The sequence below is a fragment of the Manacus vitellinus genome, unplaced genomic scaffold, assembly GCF_001715985.3.
Source record: "Manacus vitellinus isolate BGI_N305 unplaced genomic scaffold, ASM171598v3 scaffold_15_pilon, whole genome shotgun sequence".
Lineage (NCBI taxonomy): Eukaryota > Metazoa > Chordata > Aves > Passeriformes > Pipridae > Manacus > Manacus vitellinus.
This window is the reverse complement of record NW_021939122.1, coordinates 77,310-96,162: the sequence shown is the minus strand read 5'-3', so window position 1 is coordinate 96,162 and position 18,853 is coordinate 77,310. Positions and strand designations below refer to the sequence as shown.

The 18,853-nt window shown below is 39.9% G+C and overlaps 1 protein-coding gene across 7 annotated transcripts in view; it reads left to right on the top strand.

Moving 5' to 3' along the window:
• ZMIZ1 (zinc finger MIZ-type containing 1) overlaps positions 1–10,090 on the top strand; it is a 347,188-nt gene extending 337,098 nt beyond the window's left edge. For 5 of the 7 annotated variants that reach the window (XM_018068949.2, XM_018068952.2, XM_018068954.2 and 2 more), the window contains 2 exons: positions 1,606–1,854; positions 5,468–10,090. In XM_018068949.2, the coding sequence (XP_017924438.1) occupies positions 1,606–1,854; positions 5,468–5,575 (357 nt within the window). In that variant the 3' untranslated portion in view covers positions 5,576–10,090. The remainder of the gene's footprint in view (positions 1–1,605; positions 1,855–5,467) is intronic. The other 2 variants (XM_018068950.2, XM_018068955.2) reach the window with 2 other exon arrangements.
• The last annotated feature ends 8,763 nt before the right edge of the window (positions 10,091–18,853 follow it).

Sequence of the window (18,853 nt, the reverse complement as noted above, 5' to 3'; positions counted from 1 at the left end):
TTCGTACAAATTTACCCCTAAGGTAACAACAATGTTGTAGAATATTTTTCAAGTAGTCAAACTCTAATGGAGAGATGTGTATCAGTACTTAAGACCCAAATGCCATGTTGCCGATAGAATCCTGCTCTTTCCACAAACCTTTGTAATACCAAAGTATTGAAAAGGACCCCTGTTTTGCCGAGTACTGACTATCCCAAGGGATCAATATTCACAATTCAGTTTTTCTAAGAGTGGTGAAATGTCTTTTTTTAAATGCTTATTTCTCTATTTTTTTTTTGTGGGAACATTTTAATTAAGTTTCGTAATAACCTCCCTTTTGCTTTCTAAAACTGAAGACTGAGGTTAAGATAACCTTGCAGTTTACTGTGATTTGAGAGGGTGAATACTGACATAGCATTTTGCTGGTTTCTGTTGGCTTGGCTGGATGATTTTCATGCTGTTGTATGTCTTTGTTCTTTTATTTCAGCTCCACTTTGTGGCAATATGTAGCATTCCTCAAAAAATGTCTACATTTTTTGTTTCTCCATATACCCAATTAACATGAGAGATCTGATTCTGAAGTGTTCAGACACTTCTTTCTCATGGCACCAAGGTCAAGCCCCAGAGAATCCACTGGCATTAAATATGACATGCAGCAGAAGGAAAAAATTGGGCTTGTGCATTTTTGTTGCTTCTCTGTCATGTGAGAAAGACTTTGCCCCCCATTCTTCAGTAACGGGGTTTGGAAGATGCATGTGGTTTGGTAGTTTATTCCCCACAGGAAACAAAAAAGAATGCTAAGCTTTTGCTGGAGGACTCCTCCACGGCATGAATACAGAAGAGCAGTGTGATCATTAGGTCGGTGTAAACCGAGGCAGTGTACTTGGCAGTCAGCAGGTGTGCAGCCACCTACAAGCAGCTTGGCTGATGGTGGGGAGTGTGCTACCTGAGCTGACTTGGTTTTGTCAGCCATCAGAACCCACGAATGTCAGCGAGGAAAACCTTCAGCCCTTAAAAGGGGTGTTGCATTCTGAAAAGAAAAGGAGGGGAGGAGTGGGGAAGGGCCGGTGTTTACAAGATGTTTGTAATGAGCTGAAACAGGAATAGGCTGCGGTGTCAGGAAGCTACAGAATAAGGGAGCTGAGCAGAAATTATGCATTTTCTTGGTTAATGAGTTTCCTGGCATAGGGATCGTTATTCAACAAATTCTCCATTCATTCACAGAATATTTTAGGGCAAAAGCATCTGCCTTGCTAATGCTGAGCAGCACCCATAAGCCTCCTTCCCTCCTCTTTGGGGTTCATTGTTTTGCATCTTCAAGCACAGTTTTCCACATTACAAGGAAGCAAACCAACAGCACAAATCCAGTGTGTTTTTTCCCCCTTGCAGACAACCTCCAAAAAGCTGAAACACTTCCTCCAGCGTTGGGATATGGAGTTTTCTTTTCCGATTGCGCTTTTTCATTTCTTTTTGGGTTTTTTTGGTTCGTTGGTTTTGTTGGTTTTTTCGTTGTGTGTGTTGTTTTTTAACTCATTTCTTTTTATAACATGCAGTTACAGAGTCAGGCACGCGAGCACTGTACCTTGTGGCCTCACTTTCTTTTCCTGCTTTTTTCCTCCTCCGCAGATCCCTCATCCCGGCAGCACTGATCAGTCCCATACTTCCATGCAGCAAGGTTTGCACGTCCCTCACCCCAGCAGCCAGTCAGGGCAGCCATTACATCACAGCGGGCCTCCTACCCAGCAGTCCCGGCAGCCACCCCCGGCCGCTTCTAGCAACCATCCACACAGTGACCTGACCTTTAATCCCTCCTCAGCCTTAGAGGGTCAGGCTGGTGGACAGGGAGCACCCGACATGCCGGAGCCCTCGCTGGATGTAAGTCTGTGTCATACTCTCATCTGCCTGCCATAGCGTGTGCTTCGCATCGCGGCGGGAGGGCGGGCTGGGCGTGGGGATGGGGAGCCGCTTCCACAGCACATGCCATGCTCTCATGCTTTGGTACATGGGCACAGGTGCTGCAGCCAAGGTGACAGGGCGCTCCTGGCTTGCTGGGAGAACGGTTCTGGTTGGAGCAGCTGCATGGTGTGCGAGCCATGAGCCTCTTCCTAGCACCAAGGCAGGCATCTCTTCAGGCGGCAGCTCAGCACCGAGCTGAGCCACGTCGTCCTTTCCCCCTGGTCGCTGGTTGGGCTGTACTCATCTAGACCCTGAAGCCGTCGTGGTGCCTGACTAAGAGAAGGACACAGCTGTGTGTGGCTCTGACTGTGGCGTTGCTGTGCCAGGCAAGCTGTGTGCCCTGCGGTGTGCCCTGGCCAGCGGGAGGGGGATCTCTGTTGGCCCACCCTGTGGTACTGTCCCTGCTCCCTGCAGCCAAAAACAGTCTGTGCCATCCATACCGGCCCCTGCAGGTGGCTCAGCAGCACAAGTTCTTCCTCCCAATAGGCCACACAGGAAAGTAAATAAGGGCGTCTTCTGCCTCCTCAGTTGCTATGGGAGGCAGCTCACAACTAAATAAAGATAAGCCTAGTTTTAAGGCCAAAGGTAGTCTTCCGTCTCTTAACATCTGTTCAGTAGAGTTGGAAATTAATTATCTGAGGTATCTCTCTGGTTAACCATCTTCCTCCCAGAATATAAATTCCTTAGCATCTAGGATTGGATTTTTGTTTGAGTCATGCATTCCTGTTTGTGTATCTTCTGTCTGTTCTGAAGTCTGCTGCTGCACAGTGAATTTTCTTAGAGAAATGTTCGCTTCTGTGCTCCAGTTTGTATCTGTATTTGCTGTTGCTGTATGCTTACATCTTCTGAGTCACATAGGAGCACTGGGCTGGCAAGTAGCCTCACAGAGAGGAGGGAAGGAGTTAGGGGACAGATAGAAGCTCCAGGATGCTACAGGAACAGTGATCAGTAAAGTAACTTCTGCTGTTTCACACAAAATGGTCACATGCTCATCTTCTGGGAACAATAGTTCATGTGGCAGTTAAGAGTCCTGAACCCTTAAGGACCCCGTATGAGCAGTACTAATAGGTGAAATAAAAACTTGTCTTTTTTTCCTTCAAATATTTAAGAAACATAAAGTATGCTGTTATGGGTCAGGCACCCATTCCTCGCTGAAAAGCAAAGCACAAAAACCTGTACAGTTATCACAGTACTGTGGTTATCACTGATGGAGGATTGCTGATTTCTTAAGGGAGGCAAGTGCTGTACAGTGTGGGGAATATAGTTACTGGAAATTCCTGTGAGCTCAGTCATGACCAGATGGATTATTTTAACGGTTTAACTTCAGTGGCTGTGTTTGGAACCAGGCTGAATAAAGTCCCATGCAGCAAAGCAAACAGGGGACTGTACTATGGGCAACTTGGTCCACTCCCTACTGACACAGTCGTGTTAATTTTGTAGGAATTCAATGTGATGCAGTCTAAGATTTAACCTATCTACCTCCTGTAGATACAGATACAGGAGGTCTGCACTTGTACTTCAGACAGCAGTCTTAAGACTCAAATCACTGGTTAGACCTCTTGAATTTGCACTTCGGGAGCACTGGGTACACCTCTCCAAATTCTGCCCCTGAGTCTAACAGATTCCTGTAGCTTCTGCCCCCATTGTCTCCTCACAGCCTCTGGTGTCTCTCTGTCTCTCATTCCTGCTGCAGCACAGCACCCTCACCACCCAGCAAGTCCTTCCTGAGGTCTCTGTTTCTCACACCAGCTGGGCAGGAGGCAGGCTGTGCCACCTGGCCCCTCTGACTGAGGAAAGCTGAGGTCATCCTCAAAACTTAAAAAGACTTCATCTTCACAGATTCTGAGCATATTGTTTAAAAGCATCACCTTTCTTAAAAAAAAAATATTAAAAAAAACCCCCTGTATACAAGAATTGAGTTGTAAAATTGTAGGACAAATTCAATAAGTTTTTACTTTCTCCACACTTGGTGAGGCTGCAGTTTTCTTTTGGACTTCTCTACTAGGTATTCATAAAAAATTATGATAGGAGGTGAAGTGCATTTGAAAGCCTTACATCTTTAGTCTAGTACAATGACAGTAGCATTTTTACCATGAATAAAAGGAGGCAGTGTTTTAAGAAACACATTCCTTCTGGGAGACTCTATTATGTAAATTTGACATTGCATTTTTTTCAAAATGCTTAAAAAGCAGTAAACTTTTTTCTGCATTTCATGTTTAGCTAATTGAAAAATATGTTCATCCATATAATGTTAGAAGATGAAGTTGCATTTGCACAAGAGTATGCACAAGAGTAATAGAAGCATATAAATACAATATTTATATGCTAAATGCGAAGCAGTCATGCTTTTAGTTTTATAGTATTTGAAAACATAGAACAATTTAAAATTAATTTCTCGTACTTAGATTACTAAGTTTGTTAAAGCAGTCCATATTCTTTTGCCTTCAACACAAAACAGCATATAAAGGGGGTTTATTGCAAACTCTTCCCTGCCATTTTTTATATATGACACTTTTACTTCTGACTAGGAAATGGCAAGATGCATTATAAAGCAAAAAACATTGATGCACAACCAGGAGTTATGATGTGCTTGTCATCTGTCAGATCAAAAAGAATCTGCGTGATGGTTGGAGAAACAAAGTTTCCTACTTGAAATACAGTATTAATAAAAATAAAAATTGAAGCCCCACAACTATACCTTTTGATCCTTTAAAGCATTGTGTACATTAGTGCATCTTCTGTTGGATGGAGTGTTATGCCTATGACCCTTTAAAATGTCTGGAATTGCATGTAATGCTGTAGTCAGGTAAGCATTTCAACCACTGTAAACTCCCTGCCATAAAGGAAAAGGACTCACCCAGCTGCCATGCCATTCCTCTCCCCACACTCCTCCTCAGCTGTTTTTTTACCACTCTCCTTGGTTTGTTGGTTGGTTGGGGTTTTTTTTCCTGGACTAGTTTTAACCCTGGGTGAGTTCCTTTCTGCAGCTCTGCCCCAGAGCTTACATCAGTGCACTGAGGAGTTCCAGGGTGGCTGAGGTGAGGAAAGGACAGGGCTGCCTCCTTCTGTAGAGATGCAGGCTTTGGGTGGTCATCACTCTGACGTGTGCAAGTCAGACCAGTCTTTGCTGATCTACCTTAAAGTTCAAATATGTATTACTTAGACTGCCTGTTTCAATATTGTTTATATAAAACATACATAATGAGCATCTATCCGGAAGGTTTTGTCAGCATTGTTAGCCAGGAAATATACTTTGTTTAATGATGATCTTTGTGATGGGGAGATTGATTGAGAAACCCTAATTGAGCTGATAAGGTAATGCACAGATGAAAACCGAGCCATACAGACTTTCACAAACAAGTGGATTCTGCATCATCTAGGGTGTTAGGTTTGTGACTCTGCCTTCTGATTTATTTTTTATGATATATTGTTATGAAAACCAGTTTCCAGGAATGTGTGGTGTTTAATCCCTTTTTTTTCTCAGTTTTATTTCTGTTATCTATAATTTTCCTTTTATCTTTGTATTTTATAGCTGCTTCCAGAACTCACAAATCCAGATGAGCTGCTTTCATACCTGGATCCTCCTGATTTGCCAAGCAATAGCAATGATGACCTTCTGTCTCTCTTTGAGAACAACTGAAACCATATGTATTCTCCCATCCCTTTCACTTGTTCACACGTGTGTGGCTGCACAGCAAGGAATCTTAACACTCCTTTTCCACAAGAGAAGAAAAAAAAAAAAACTCACAACTTGATCCAATGGTGCACTCCCTGCTTTCTTCATCTCAGAACTGCTTTTGTTAGCTTCAAAGACTGCGAAAGTGACGGGAGAAAATAATACAAAAATTAAATAAATGCAGTAATCTCCGAGTCTGCCATGCTACATGTGACAAAGAAGCATAGACAGTTGTGCAGCTATTGGAAACCCCATTTGGTGTTCATCCTTGAGAGAGAGAGTTATGTGATAAACATAGTGTGAAGTATCTTGGCAAAACCGAATCTTGGCAAGGGAAGAAAAGGCAACAAAATGGAACTGTCTTTAATTGACCAGTCTCAGAGTGTCCTTACAATGCTTTGTTCTTCCATTTTTTTGAAACTGTATCTCCTTCTACCCCACCTCTCCTCTGCCCCCCTCCAGCCACAGGTTTGCGTTGGAGTGATTGTCCTGGCCACACACAAAAAGAAAAAAAAAACACGTGTAAAGCTCAAAAAAGCACAAATCCTACAGTCAAGTGGCAAAGATAGGGAAGACATACAGGCCTGTTAGAGGGAGCCAGCAGTTTAGTTAATGCAACTTCAGTAGCAGAGTCCTGAGCATCTCCAGGCTGCAGCTGTGGGTGTGGGTATTTCTGCAAGCGCAGGGATCTTAACCATCTCTTTGCAGAGGATTCCTCTGGCCAAGCACACAGATTGAAAACACCCAGGAAAAATTAAAAAAAAAAAAGAGTTTGCAATGTGTAGGGATTTTTTTGTGGTTTTGATTTCAAATCAGTACCGTTTCTGGCTGCATTAACATCCAGCTGTAGAGATTGCTGTAACAGATCTTTTTGCCATGTATGCCATCTGTAATGGAAAAGAGAGGGAGGGGGGATGCAAACCAAACTGTTCCTGATTATTACCTACAGCCTTCAGTGCCCCGAGAGTTTGTGTCACTGTCTGTACTGCACAATGCATAGTAAGACAAGCTGGGTTGAAGGCAGCGAGGAAATCATTGCAGGATGGAGGGAGAGTAATATCACTATCTGCATAATTATTTTTAATAATCAGCTTGAGAAGGGGCATTGACATTGGACAGACATTTTGCAGCTTCATTTTTGTTTTGCTTTGTGTTCTGTTTTCGTGACTGTTACAAATACTTCAGCCTTTTCCTTTTCTCCTCCTTCAGTTTCTTTTTTTAAACTTTGGCTGCTGGAATGAGCTCTTTCTCCTGAAGGACCGGGAGTGGGGAGAATAAGTAACTGTCAGTAGGTTGCTACTGCCCTCAAGAGACCCTGCTGCCACAATCACTGTCTTGCCCCTGTGATCTGTGCTTCTCGTGTGGTTGCTGCTCCTGCATGAGCTTCATATTGCTTCTGTGCCCATTTCTGTGCTCTTTGTCTCTCTCTCTCTTTCTCTCTCTTATAAATGATGTACAGTAGCTGTGTAAGAAGTGCATGTGTGCCAACTTTGCCCTCGTGGTGCAACATTTCAGCTTTTGCCCACTGTACAGTTATTGGTTTTGTTTCTTTTTGTTACTAAAGCAAATTTGACCCTGCTCCTTTTCCTCTTCCCAAATCCAATCAAACACCTTTCGTTTGCTCGCCACAATACGTTTTAAACTGAAGTGCCAGGCAAAATTTTGTTTGTTCCTGTCAGTTCGACTAGATAGCTTCCTAGCCCTCTCTGTGTTTAGTTTGCAACGCTGTAAATGGCATGCTCTGTGCTTACGACTCTGGATTTGCTTTCCTCACCAAAGTCACATTTGTAAATTCTTTGTGGTTTTTGTTTTATTTTGCTCTTTTTGTTAACGTCTCCCACTACTGCTGTACATGCGTCGTGATATATATATGCTAGTCAGCAGCACCTTGCTGTAGATATTAAAGGAAATGGCGGTTTAGTTCTTTTATTTTCCAGTAGGAGTATTGAATCTGTCAAACGTATTATGTAGAGATGGTCCCACACTTATATTTTTCCTCTTTCAAGTTTTTTTAAGAAAAGCGCTGTTCATTATGCAAAATCAATTATTTTAAGAATTGCTATTGTAAATATCTTTGTGAATATTTTAGTATCGTCTTTGATAATATTCAACATTTTCATGATCTGGTTATACTTTTGCTGGTGTTTTTAAATACCTTGTCTGAAGAAAAATATGGGTCCTTTTTTAAAAAAGAAAATTGAGGGTTCTTTAACAGAATAAGGGAGTTGGGTTTTTGTTTGGTTTTTTTTGCCCCCCTTGTTTTCTTTTGATAAGTTAGCCCAAATTTCATATCCATTTATGTGTGAACAAATTGATACATCAGGCAGTACCTGGATAGTCAGGGCCCAGCTCTATCGTGGAAACATAATAATAAGTGATTGCCTTGGGAAAAAGAAAGCCCAACTAACTGACCTATGTTCATTGGCTGTGGGTGATCATGAGCTGGTAATGGCAGAGGTTTTGTTTGTTTGCCCAAGTGAGCAAAACACCTTGGACCAGCTGTCTGACCAGGTAAAGATGCACTAAGGCAAGCAGCACATCTGTAAGGTACCATATTTATGTCACTGTACTGGTTCTTTGGTCTCTGAAACTGGGGCACAGTAACACTTTGGGATGTTGGTGGGTGGGGGAGGGAAACAGTATAGTATATTTTATTCTGCTTAGAAGTGTCTTTTTTCTTATGTAGGCTTGACAACCTGTAGAGGATCTCTGCAGAATATTAAAGATACCTTGGTGTAATACATGGTAATATGGTTGTGGTGTGGTCCTGCTATCACACAATTCCTAGGAAAGGTCGTTCTTCAGTTGCGGATACAGATGTATTTTGTAGCCATTTTACTGTAGTAGTTTCCCCCTGTTTTTTCCTGCATTTTTTATATAGGTATTGAGGTCATTTGCAGGGGTGGCTAATGATAAACTGACTTTGTGCCCTTAGAGTTCGGGTTTTTTTGTTTGGGGGGTAAGTTTCTTAAGCCATAGGTTTGGGAATAAAGAAGATTTCTCACTATTAGTTGGAACTGGTTGCTCAGATTTTTTTTAATTGATTCTATTTAATGTTCCATTCTCCACTGATTCCTGAGCAGCTAAGTTAGTCACCTGAAATGAATTTTCTCTTAAACACAACATTAGTATTTTAAACCAGGTATGTTAAGGATTGATCTTTTGCTAACTGGTAGTATTTAAAATGTATCATTTAAAAGTACCTGTTGGAAAGCGTAAAGGGAAAAAAAACCCCATAGATATTAGCAATATGTTTGGAGCAGCGTTGGCATCTGCTTTGTACAGTAATAGATAATTAAAGCGGACAGTTGACATTTTTAACTTACAGAAACGTTTGGTTTCTAAGCAGAACTTAAGAGAGAAAATACAGTTTTTACCCATCACCCAAATGTTGGACATTTGAGACAGTTTTAAAACTTGTCTGTCAGCTAAAATCAGGTACTGTATAGTCAGTATGAAAAAGCTTCTAAATGAAAATTTAGTTATTTTTTTATCTGTTCACTGCCATGTTAAAGTTTAGAGAAAAAAACCTAGCAAATAGGGTAATCACAGTCATTTCTTTTAAAGCTTAATTATTATATGAGATTCCAGTAGTATTTTTCTTCTTCTTTTTTTGTTTGTTTACTTTTTAATCGTTTCCCTATGGAAGTTCATCTGGGAAAGAACCCACAGAGATCTACAGTTCTGCTGCCAAGACATTACTAATAGGACTGACAGATACACGCCAGTGTCTGCAGCGGAGACTCAAGGGACAGCTGTACATATGTAAATGACAAATAGAGACATGTTAACAGAAATGCATTCATTTTCCTTGGAATGTGCATTGTTTTTATTTCGCAGGAAAATAAAAAGCTTGAAGCTCCATCTTATGTGGAAAATGAATCCTGTTTGTTAGCGTTTGTGGAGTCTCAGCATTTGTTTCACTTTCACTTCTGTAATATACTCTGATCCTTTGTTTTGTTTTGTTTTATCTACATGTAATATTTAGCTTACGTGTACTAGTCTATCACCTGTGTATTTTTAGGGTGCTACAGAAATAATGAAGAAAAATACGGGGATTAAAAAAAAATTGTAACCAAATTCATACTTTGTACAATTTTTGATATCACGATCAGAGGGAGAATTAAAAAAAAAAAAAAGTACAATCTGAGATAACATGCAAAAATGGCCATTGTCTTTGTTTGTACATTGTATGTACAGTACAATGCAATCATTTCATACTTTAAACTGGTCAGAAAAAATAATTGTGATTTTTAGTCTTGCAAAACTGTATGTAGTTAGATGATGTGACAACCTAATATTTATCTAATAAATATGTATTCAGATGAAACCTGTATATTAGGTGTTCATGTGGTTATTTTGTATTTAAAGATCAAATTATTTGACTATTGCTAGACATTTATATACTCTGTTGTAACACTGAAGTATTCTCATTTGCTCATGTTAAATTTTTTTTCCTAAATAAATTTACAAAATTAAGGTCTGGCTAATTGGCAGCTGCTTTGTAAATTTTCAGTTTCTTTTTGAAACCACAGACTTCCCCTTTGCCCTCCCTGGTTTGTGTTAATGTGTGAAGTCAGTTATGCAGGATGTACCTTTGTCAGCGAGCTGGACTTGCTGCAGAAAAGGTAAGGTGTGAACCACCCTAAAGGAGACAAACACAAAAGATTATGAATGTAGATTTACTGAGAAGCATGGGATCATGCAGCAGAAAGTCCCTGCTGAGCAAGGTATTGGTGACTTGCTGTTCAGCATGCAGGGCAGTGCCTGTCTCCTAAACAAGTAATAATTACTTTGAAATTAAATCTTTATGTGATATGAATAAGAGGAAAGGAGGGCTTCTCTTTGGTGTTGGCATGTGTGGAGGGGTTAAACATGCAACACCTTTGTTTTACATTCTCACAAATTTGATACTTTTCTTTCAGTTGAACCTGTAATTAAAGTGAAATGAGTGACCTTGGGAAATGACTAAAATGAGACAATTTTTTTCTTAATGCTTCTCCATCTTAATGTTGAAGCATTTGGTTTCTAAATGCAGCTTTTGAGTTACAAAGTCTGCTTAATTTATCTACCTGTTCAGCTGTAAGCAGACTAAATCTTGACAGGAGGAATACACACAGGGTCATATCAACAACAGCCATGGCATGCACAGGTCCTGTCCCAGTGGACACCAGTCACTTTGCATCTGAGAACTTGCTTTAAGGAGGTTTACTAAGTATCTCAGTATTTTTGTATGGCATTTTCTGAATCCAGCTTTGAAATGCATTCAAATTCCTAGGAACAACCTAACCTTTTTAGAATATGAGTGTCTATGCAAGCATGTATAGCAATTATTCCACACCTGTTGTTGATTGAGATACACACAAATATATAAATATATGTGTGTGTGTATATACATATATATATAAAAATCTGGACTAGGGATTTATTTTCTCAAAATTGGGAAAAATCATTTGTTCCTGACTCTCAATTTGTGCCTTCCTTGCTGGCACTACCCATTACAATGGACTTTTCGGATAATATAATAAAATAGTGTACTCAGTAGTGAAACAGAAAAAATATTTATCCATTCCAGAAAATAATTAATAAATATTTTGGGTTTGGTATTCTGTTTTCCCCAATGCTCCCCAGAAGTGTCAGCAAGAAATAGTGCAAACTCACTTCAGCACTGTACAGATGGAGCAAAGTACAAAGAGCTCGAGTGATGTCCTAAGCACTGTACATTTTTCAAGCTTACTTTGAATTCAGAGGAGGCTGCAACAATTCTGGAAGTGGGGTTTCTCCCAGATGTCACCTGAGGACCTCAGGACAGGTACAGTGTGTGTATCCAGTTGTTCCTCCATCTCCTGTCCCACATCCTGGCAGTGTGCTCTGTGTGTCGTGAACTCTGGATGTGCTTCCAGACAGCCACCTACACAAGTATCTGTCTGACTTCTGTGTTTTTCCATGTGCTAATCAATTGTTGAACAACTTCAGAACAATCCTATTTCCCTACATTTTTTCTCTACTCTTCCTCATCAGTGTGGATCTCTGAATTGTGTTATTTTGTTTGTGCCCATTGTATTCTGTTGCCATACACTTCATTGTGCTTTTTACAGGAGTAAGAGACTGAAACCAGTTAGAAACATGGAAGAGGGACCCCCTGTTTCTTTTCCACTTGGACAGTGGGGATGGGAGTCCTGTGCATAGAGCCACTTGCTTTCCTTTAAAGAAGTAAGCTAGACAGTATATAAAACAGCTGTACAACTCTTACCTGATATGCTATATGGAATTCTTTCACTTGTTATCCTTCTCTGTTTGCCTTTAAGAAATGTATTTTTACGTTTGGGTACCTAGTCTTATGTTTCTATGTATATTTAACCAGAACCCACTTCTCTTTTATCTGCTTAAATTCCAAGTCTGTACAAGTCTTCCTGTATTGTGAACTTTCCAGTCATGAACCTTTCTTTCTTACATTTTGAATTATTACCAGTATGTCACCTTATTACAGTTTTCCACTTTCTGAAATCCTGCTGACTCTGTGTAGGATATTACTACTAGTGTCTGTCATTGTCTCAACACACTATTCAGACTTCTTCTCTCTAAAAAGAACACAGGATTTTTCTTGTATCAGACAGACCACTGAAAGCTTCTGCTGAGATGTCTTGGCTCCATCAGTCTACAGAATTTTCCAGGGGAATATAAAAGTAGTCCAAGTAGTAAAAGGAACCTAATCAATTATGCAATTCCATTTATAAAGCAAGCAGACAGCAATTAGGTCATGACTCCTACAGGCGTTAGCACACAGCAGGGCACAGGTGGACTGACTGGTTGGTTTGCTGCGTAGTTCATCTGCATTTCTAGAAACTCCTTGCCTAGATTATAATAATTGGTTTTCTGCTATTTAAGTCCAGCCTTCTGTTAAAATACTTCTCTTTTGCGGACTAGACGAGATCAAGCTCTTTCCCCTGTTTGTTGAATATGTCTGCTTGGTTTGTCCAGTACCTTTCCCAATACTGAACTCACTGTACTTTTTGATAGATCCAGTTACAGTAATGTCAGCTTCTCCAAAAACATTATTTACCACTTCTAAGTACACTGGTTTCTGTACACCCTTTTGGCTTTATTAAACACCCTAAGAGGTAGATATGGGATTATCAGTTATGGTTTTCCCCTAGGTAAGAGTTTTGACCAGTTTCATTTTTAATTGAATCTTTCCAGTTAGTCCACAGCTGGTTTATGATATCAGTTGTTTTGGATTTTGTTAGACTATTCTGGCACATTTATTTTGTCACCTTGTTTTCATATCAACACATTATTTTAAACACAGGGACAGGTTGCTAATTTTAATAAATTTTAACTAGTTAAACACTAGAAAAAGCCAAATATTTTTAAAAACATACAAACTGTTGTTAGGATTATATCCTTTTTGTTTTCTTCATTTGGTTTGCAAAAACTATTGAAATTCCCCACACTTATTTAATGAAATTCTGGAGTTGAAGTCTTATTGTGTTTTTAACGCATATTTACATTTATTCAACTTTTTTACGTTTCAAATTTATAAACAGTGCTCACTTCCTTATTTCTGTGTTTCTCAGAATGTACATTTTTAAGACATGCAAAATCAGTGAATTTTGAACTTGCCCATTTACCCATCTGATGAGTTTCCAGTGACTGGTGGTAATACCTGGTTCAGAAAGTTGTTCAGAATATGGTGCTTCACAGGAAATCCTAGCAGTTTCCCTTTCCAAGTTATGAATGATGGTCCCCCTCTGGAAAGGAGCATGAATTCCCTATGGCCACGACGAAACTGATGCCAGAATGTGCTGAAGTGACTGAGTCAGAATTAAAAGTTAAGCAAAACTGGTCTCCTGACTCTTCTGAATACTAAGAGAATTTCTTACCCTGCACTTTGAAATATTTGACCAAATGCTTCATTATCCAAAAATTATGTTTGATTGTAAATGTGACACGTTAATTTGCATCTGAAAACTTGTGAGCTCAGTTGGAGGGACATTGTATATTCAGATGTTGGTCATGTGCAATTATGTCATATAAGTGTGTCATAAGGTTCCATGCTAGCTAATGTAGTAGTGCTGTTACATGCTGAAGGTAAGAGATCCTTTCTGTACAGAAACTGCAAAAAAAGCAGAGAGGAATCTCAGAGATTCTGTATGGTGAGGTTGGTTCCAGCAGAGCTGTTCATTACAAAATAACTGGTGGAATTTTTTTAGTCTTGTTACATCTGTGAAGCTTTTGATTTCTAGGTGATTCTTGTTCAAACTTATGCTATCTGACCATTTTTAGCTTTCAGCTCCTGTTGTGAAGTTTTACAACTAAAAAACACATCTATGATTATTCTTAGAATTAGTTTAGAGCAGACAGGATGATTCATCTTGTACAAGGTACAGAGGTAGCTGTTTACCTCAAGGAGTCATTGTTCAGGTTTGCACACAAGACACACTCAAGGAAAACCCAAGGCTTTACCAGGCAGCTGATTAAAACAGAGCTCTCAAGAAATAGCACAGAGCAGAAAGGTCATAAAGACATGACAGTGTAAGGAAAATAAGTGTGTAGAAAGCTGACAAGTATTGGGTAGGGGAGAAGATTAGAAAAAGGGACCAAAATTAAACTAAAGACACACGAGAAAATAATTTTAAAGAATCAAGTACTATAGTGGGGATGGAGAATGAAAAATACACAGTTGGAAATCTGGAGTGCTGCTGGTGATGTGCTACGTGGGACCATGGGTCCCACATGGCCCTGTGCCTCTTGTAAACATTGCAACCATTTCCCACTTGAGTTGCAAGTAAAATTAACTTGTAAAATTAATTTTTTACATCTCAACCTAGAGTGTCTTATTACCACCATGTCAGTATGTCAGTCTTAAAAGGCTAAATGCATGATGCTCTTCCCTTTATTTCACCTGTTTGCATTCAGTGATTACAGGAAGTGTCTGGTTCACCTCTGGTTTTGCTTTGATCAGTTATATATTTGTTGTATGACAGAAATGGAGTCACACAGGGAGAGAAAAGATGAGGCACGGCAGGAGCTGGTAGTGGTGAGAGAACACATGTAGGTTTTCATGCAAGTGGGTGTTGCAACAGCCTCTTGGGATGGACAGGAGGGCAATGCAGTGCTGACTTCCACTCCCCGGGAGGGAGCTCCTGAGAGTCTCCTTTAATGAGTAGTTCCTCTGTAATTCCATTTTCAGTAAGATCATCCCAAGCTCCAGGCTCATCTTACTCATACAAGATGAAGTAGCATGACTAATCATTTCTAAAAGCATTTCTGATACTTGTTACCTTATTACTCGTTCCTCAGACCAGAAGTGGTAAATAAACTGAACTGATCCCTGTAAATTTCAAGTTCTGTTATAACTGCCATTTCTGTGGTTTAGAAGGTAGAAGAGTTCCCATAACTTCTGCTGTATCTTAATACTGTTTCATAAGTATGCAAAGTATCTCCTCGCCCACCCACAGGCAAACCACCTATCCACATCCTGGAGCTTTGTGAGGCCACTGGGAGTAATAGCTGCTTTTTAAATGTCCTACATGCTTCGCCAGGCTGTTGTGATCTATCTGCAAGTAGCTGTAGCTGTGTATGGATGAACTTCTGGGAAGCTGCAGGCAGCTGCAAGGTACCCTGGGTGCTGTGTAAAGGCACTGTGTAATCTGACATATTAGCAGTGAGTTTCCATGCATTATGCAGGGAGCTGGAGTAATGAATTCCAGGCAAGCAATGTCACTCAGAACTTCTGAAACGAAAATGCTAATCACAGCTGTAAAGAGCATGAGTGGATTGAGGTTTTTCTTGTATGACTATTTGCAGGTAATTAGTATGAAGTCATGAGGGGAAACTCCTCCTTTATGTACAATGTGTGCTGGTGAGAAGGTTCACGTAGGGAGCTGAGTTACTACAAGTTCCTAAGAGGAAACCTTGATTGGGGGAAATACTTATTAGCATTTTTTCTTTATATCTGTAAGTGTACCTGTGTGGCTACTCTGTGCCCTTTGAGCTCTTGTACAGTTTAATTCCACACTGCAATCACTTAGTAAAATGGAAAGGTCTTTCACCATCTCCACCACTCTAGTCCCCATTCATAAATAAATGCATATCATAGATACAGATCATAGAGATACTTTCCATGTCTTAACTCATCTTCTAGCTTAGTCAAACCTTGAAGAAAAAATTAGGCTGAGTCTTTTGAAGTGCAGCACAACCAGGCTCTGCAGACAAGGGGTGGGAATGCCCACTGCAAATTCCTGTTCTCCTCACTTAAAATCAAGCTGAGTACCTGTCTGACCTCTCCCTCAGCTAACAGTCCAGATTAGCAGAGTCCTTGAGATAACCATGTCCCAGATGTGCAAGGGTTCTTATAATGAATGTTAAAATCAATACCATGGGAATTCCCTGTATCACAGTATCAAGTGATGTTCCTGTGAAATGCACTTAATAGTAGGTTGCTGCAGCCTATATTTGAGTTTTTATTTGCATGGTCCAATCATAGAGCCCCATGAAGAGCATATCAAAGTGCACCACAGACAAAGGTGAGTTCCATGGAATTCTACTCTTGCAGTTGGCAGGTTGCAAAATGTGGTCTTGCTGCAGTTGCCAACATAAATCCAACAGCAGCAATTGAAGATTGAATAATACAACACCTCCTGTGTCATAAACAAGTAGGCACACAGTCAGAGTCAGGAAGGCATATCACCTTTTTACCAGTGCAGTGTCTGTCTGCTGGGGTAACACCATTTCAAGACCCTTGAAATCAAAATTCTCAAATTTAGGTCATCTTTCAAGCATTTATTCTTTGTGTTTCTTTAGAAGAGCCACTTAACCACTGTTGTTGTTTCCTGTCCATCTTGGCACAATGGTGGTAATATTTACTCAGTTACTCAATAGGCTTGTTTACAAAGTCTTGTAAATAATGTATCAGTATGAAGTTCTGTAATTGCATCATTTAAGGTTCTTTTTCCTGGGCAGAAATTTCTCTGCTGTAACACAAGAAGGGTCCATTCATAGGTATGTTTCTAAAAATATCTCTTTAGAAACTAATTTCAAAAGGGTCCTCCTTGTTTATCCATCTGTAACTTCTGTATCATTTTCTGAGATGGGGGGAGAGAGTATGATGAAATCTGTAGGGCAGGTACCCATCTCCCTGACAGCTCTGCTGAAGCACCTTATCTTGGCTTTTGTCTGTGCAACCACACTCCCTTGCCTATCTAATCTAGTGCGGGTTGTGCTCGTTTTCCAGCCAAATGTACGTATCTCTGAGCCACATGTTGCAGAATTCCAACAACGAACATATCTTCAAATGGCTATTTTCTAGGGTCCCCTAAAATAATCTCAGTTTCCTGAGCTAACTCTAAGCCTCACTTGGCAATGATATAGTGGTCTTTGACAGTTTTGGAGACCTTTTTCTGTCCTCCTTGGGAAGTGACCTCTGTAACTCACAAGTTCCTAGTCAAACTGTCTGCACGAGTTTTAATTCATCTGACTCTGCAGGAGTAGGCCATAACAAGTGATTTAGTAGCTTTATTGCCAAAGCCTAAAGATAATAATTCAGTCCATATTCTCAAATAAAAAAATCACCACTGTGAAAGAGAGTTGTTTTGCCTTCTCACCAAGTCTGCAAGTGAGGAAAACTGCATTGTTTGTTCTACCAAAGACATCTGTGAACTCTTACAAAACAGTTCAAAGCTGTTCTGCCTGTGTTTCTCAAGTGTGAAACAAGATGGTATTTTCTTTTGCTCATCTTTTGTCTTGTTTACTAAATAATAAATCCTTCAGGGCCAGAACTGTCTGTTGTTACAGGTATGCACAGAACACCTAACCTTGATTTGGGCTTCTAGTGGCTACTGCAATTAAAACATTTAAAAAGAGGGTGAGGTTTTTTATGGTCACTAGAGAAAGTCCAAAAATGGACTTGAAGCTGAGAGGATATAACAAACTAAGTAGAAAATTCATACTGATTTAGCTACTATTGAAAAAAAAATCACCTTTAGATTATTAGTAAAGGAATAGAAAATACCAGCATGGCACTGTATGTACAAAGTAAGTAATTGTTCATCCTTATCTTGGATACTTGGTCCCAAAAAAATCCATAAAAGTGGAACAGCTTGGAGAAGGCCAATAAAGATGATCCCAAAGTCATGGAAGAGATTTCTTTTAAATAATAACTGAGTTGGTCGTGACTTTTCAGTCTTGAATTGACTGAGAGGAGAAGAGCTATAGGTCTCTATGACACAGATAGACACCAATCAACTTGCCTCCTCCAACACAAGTAGGGTACAGTAGATAAAGGTAACAGGAGCAGTATTCAAAACAAACAAATTCTTGATGCTCTGGTCAGCAGGCCTGTGGAATAGCAGCTTCCAGTTCATTGCCAAGGAACTGCTGATGCTAAGAGTTAAGATAGGTCCAATGAGTGGATAAGTACACAGGAGAAAAAAAAGGTTACTACATACCAAAGTCACATCCAGCTTGGGAAGTTCTCTGGAATGAAAGCAGTAGGAGACTGAAAACATACTGGCCTGTAATACACCCCTCCCCTGTTTTCACTCTTCCTTAGTCATTCCTGTGAGCATTCAGGACAAGATGGACCTTTTGACGTAACTTAACATGGTTCTGTAGTTACAAAGCACGATACCTGTATGGTCATCCCTACAGCATCGGCAGTGCAGGGGTGTGATCTGTGGGTCTCTCTGGAGCGTGTGCCTGAAAAACAGTGTTCATCTAGGATTTCTCACTTGTTTGTAATTGCATGTTGTAGTTCTGCCGTGGTCTTTGTGGTCAGGGCAGTGCCTTGACGGATAGCTTTCTGTCATTTCAGTGAATGTCACTGATGAAGGCACTTTTAGCTGCTTGACACAAAGAATTTAAGTGGGATTGAAAGTTTACTGTTCCTCACATAGGGGCTGTCTTTGTATGATTCTGTCATATCGTATTGCATGGCTGCATTACTCCAACCTTCATTAGAATAACTTAATTTATAATACAGGAATGTGAAAATAACTATTAGAATAACCCTTGATTTTCTTTCTTTTTTTTTTTTATAAAAAACATTCTGTGACATTACAAATTCGAAAAACTTTTGGAAGTACTAATATATGGAATCAGGATGGGAACTGGAGAAGATTTGGAAGTAATATCTGAACATGACTGAAATATGTACTAAGTACATATTTCATCTCAGTTACTAAGTTAGGAAAAGTTTAAATGATAGGTGTTGTTATTTTCATATAAAAACTATAACAATAT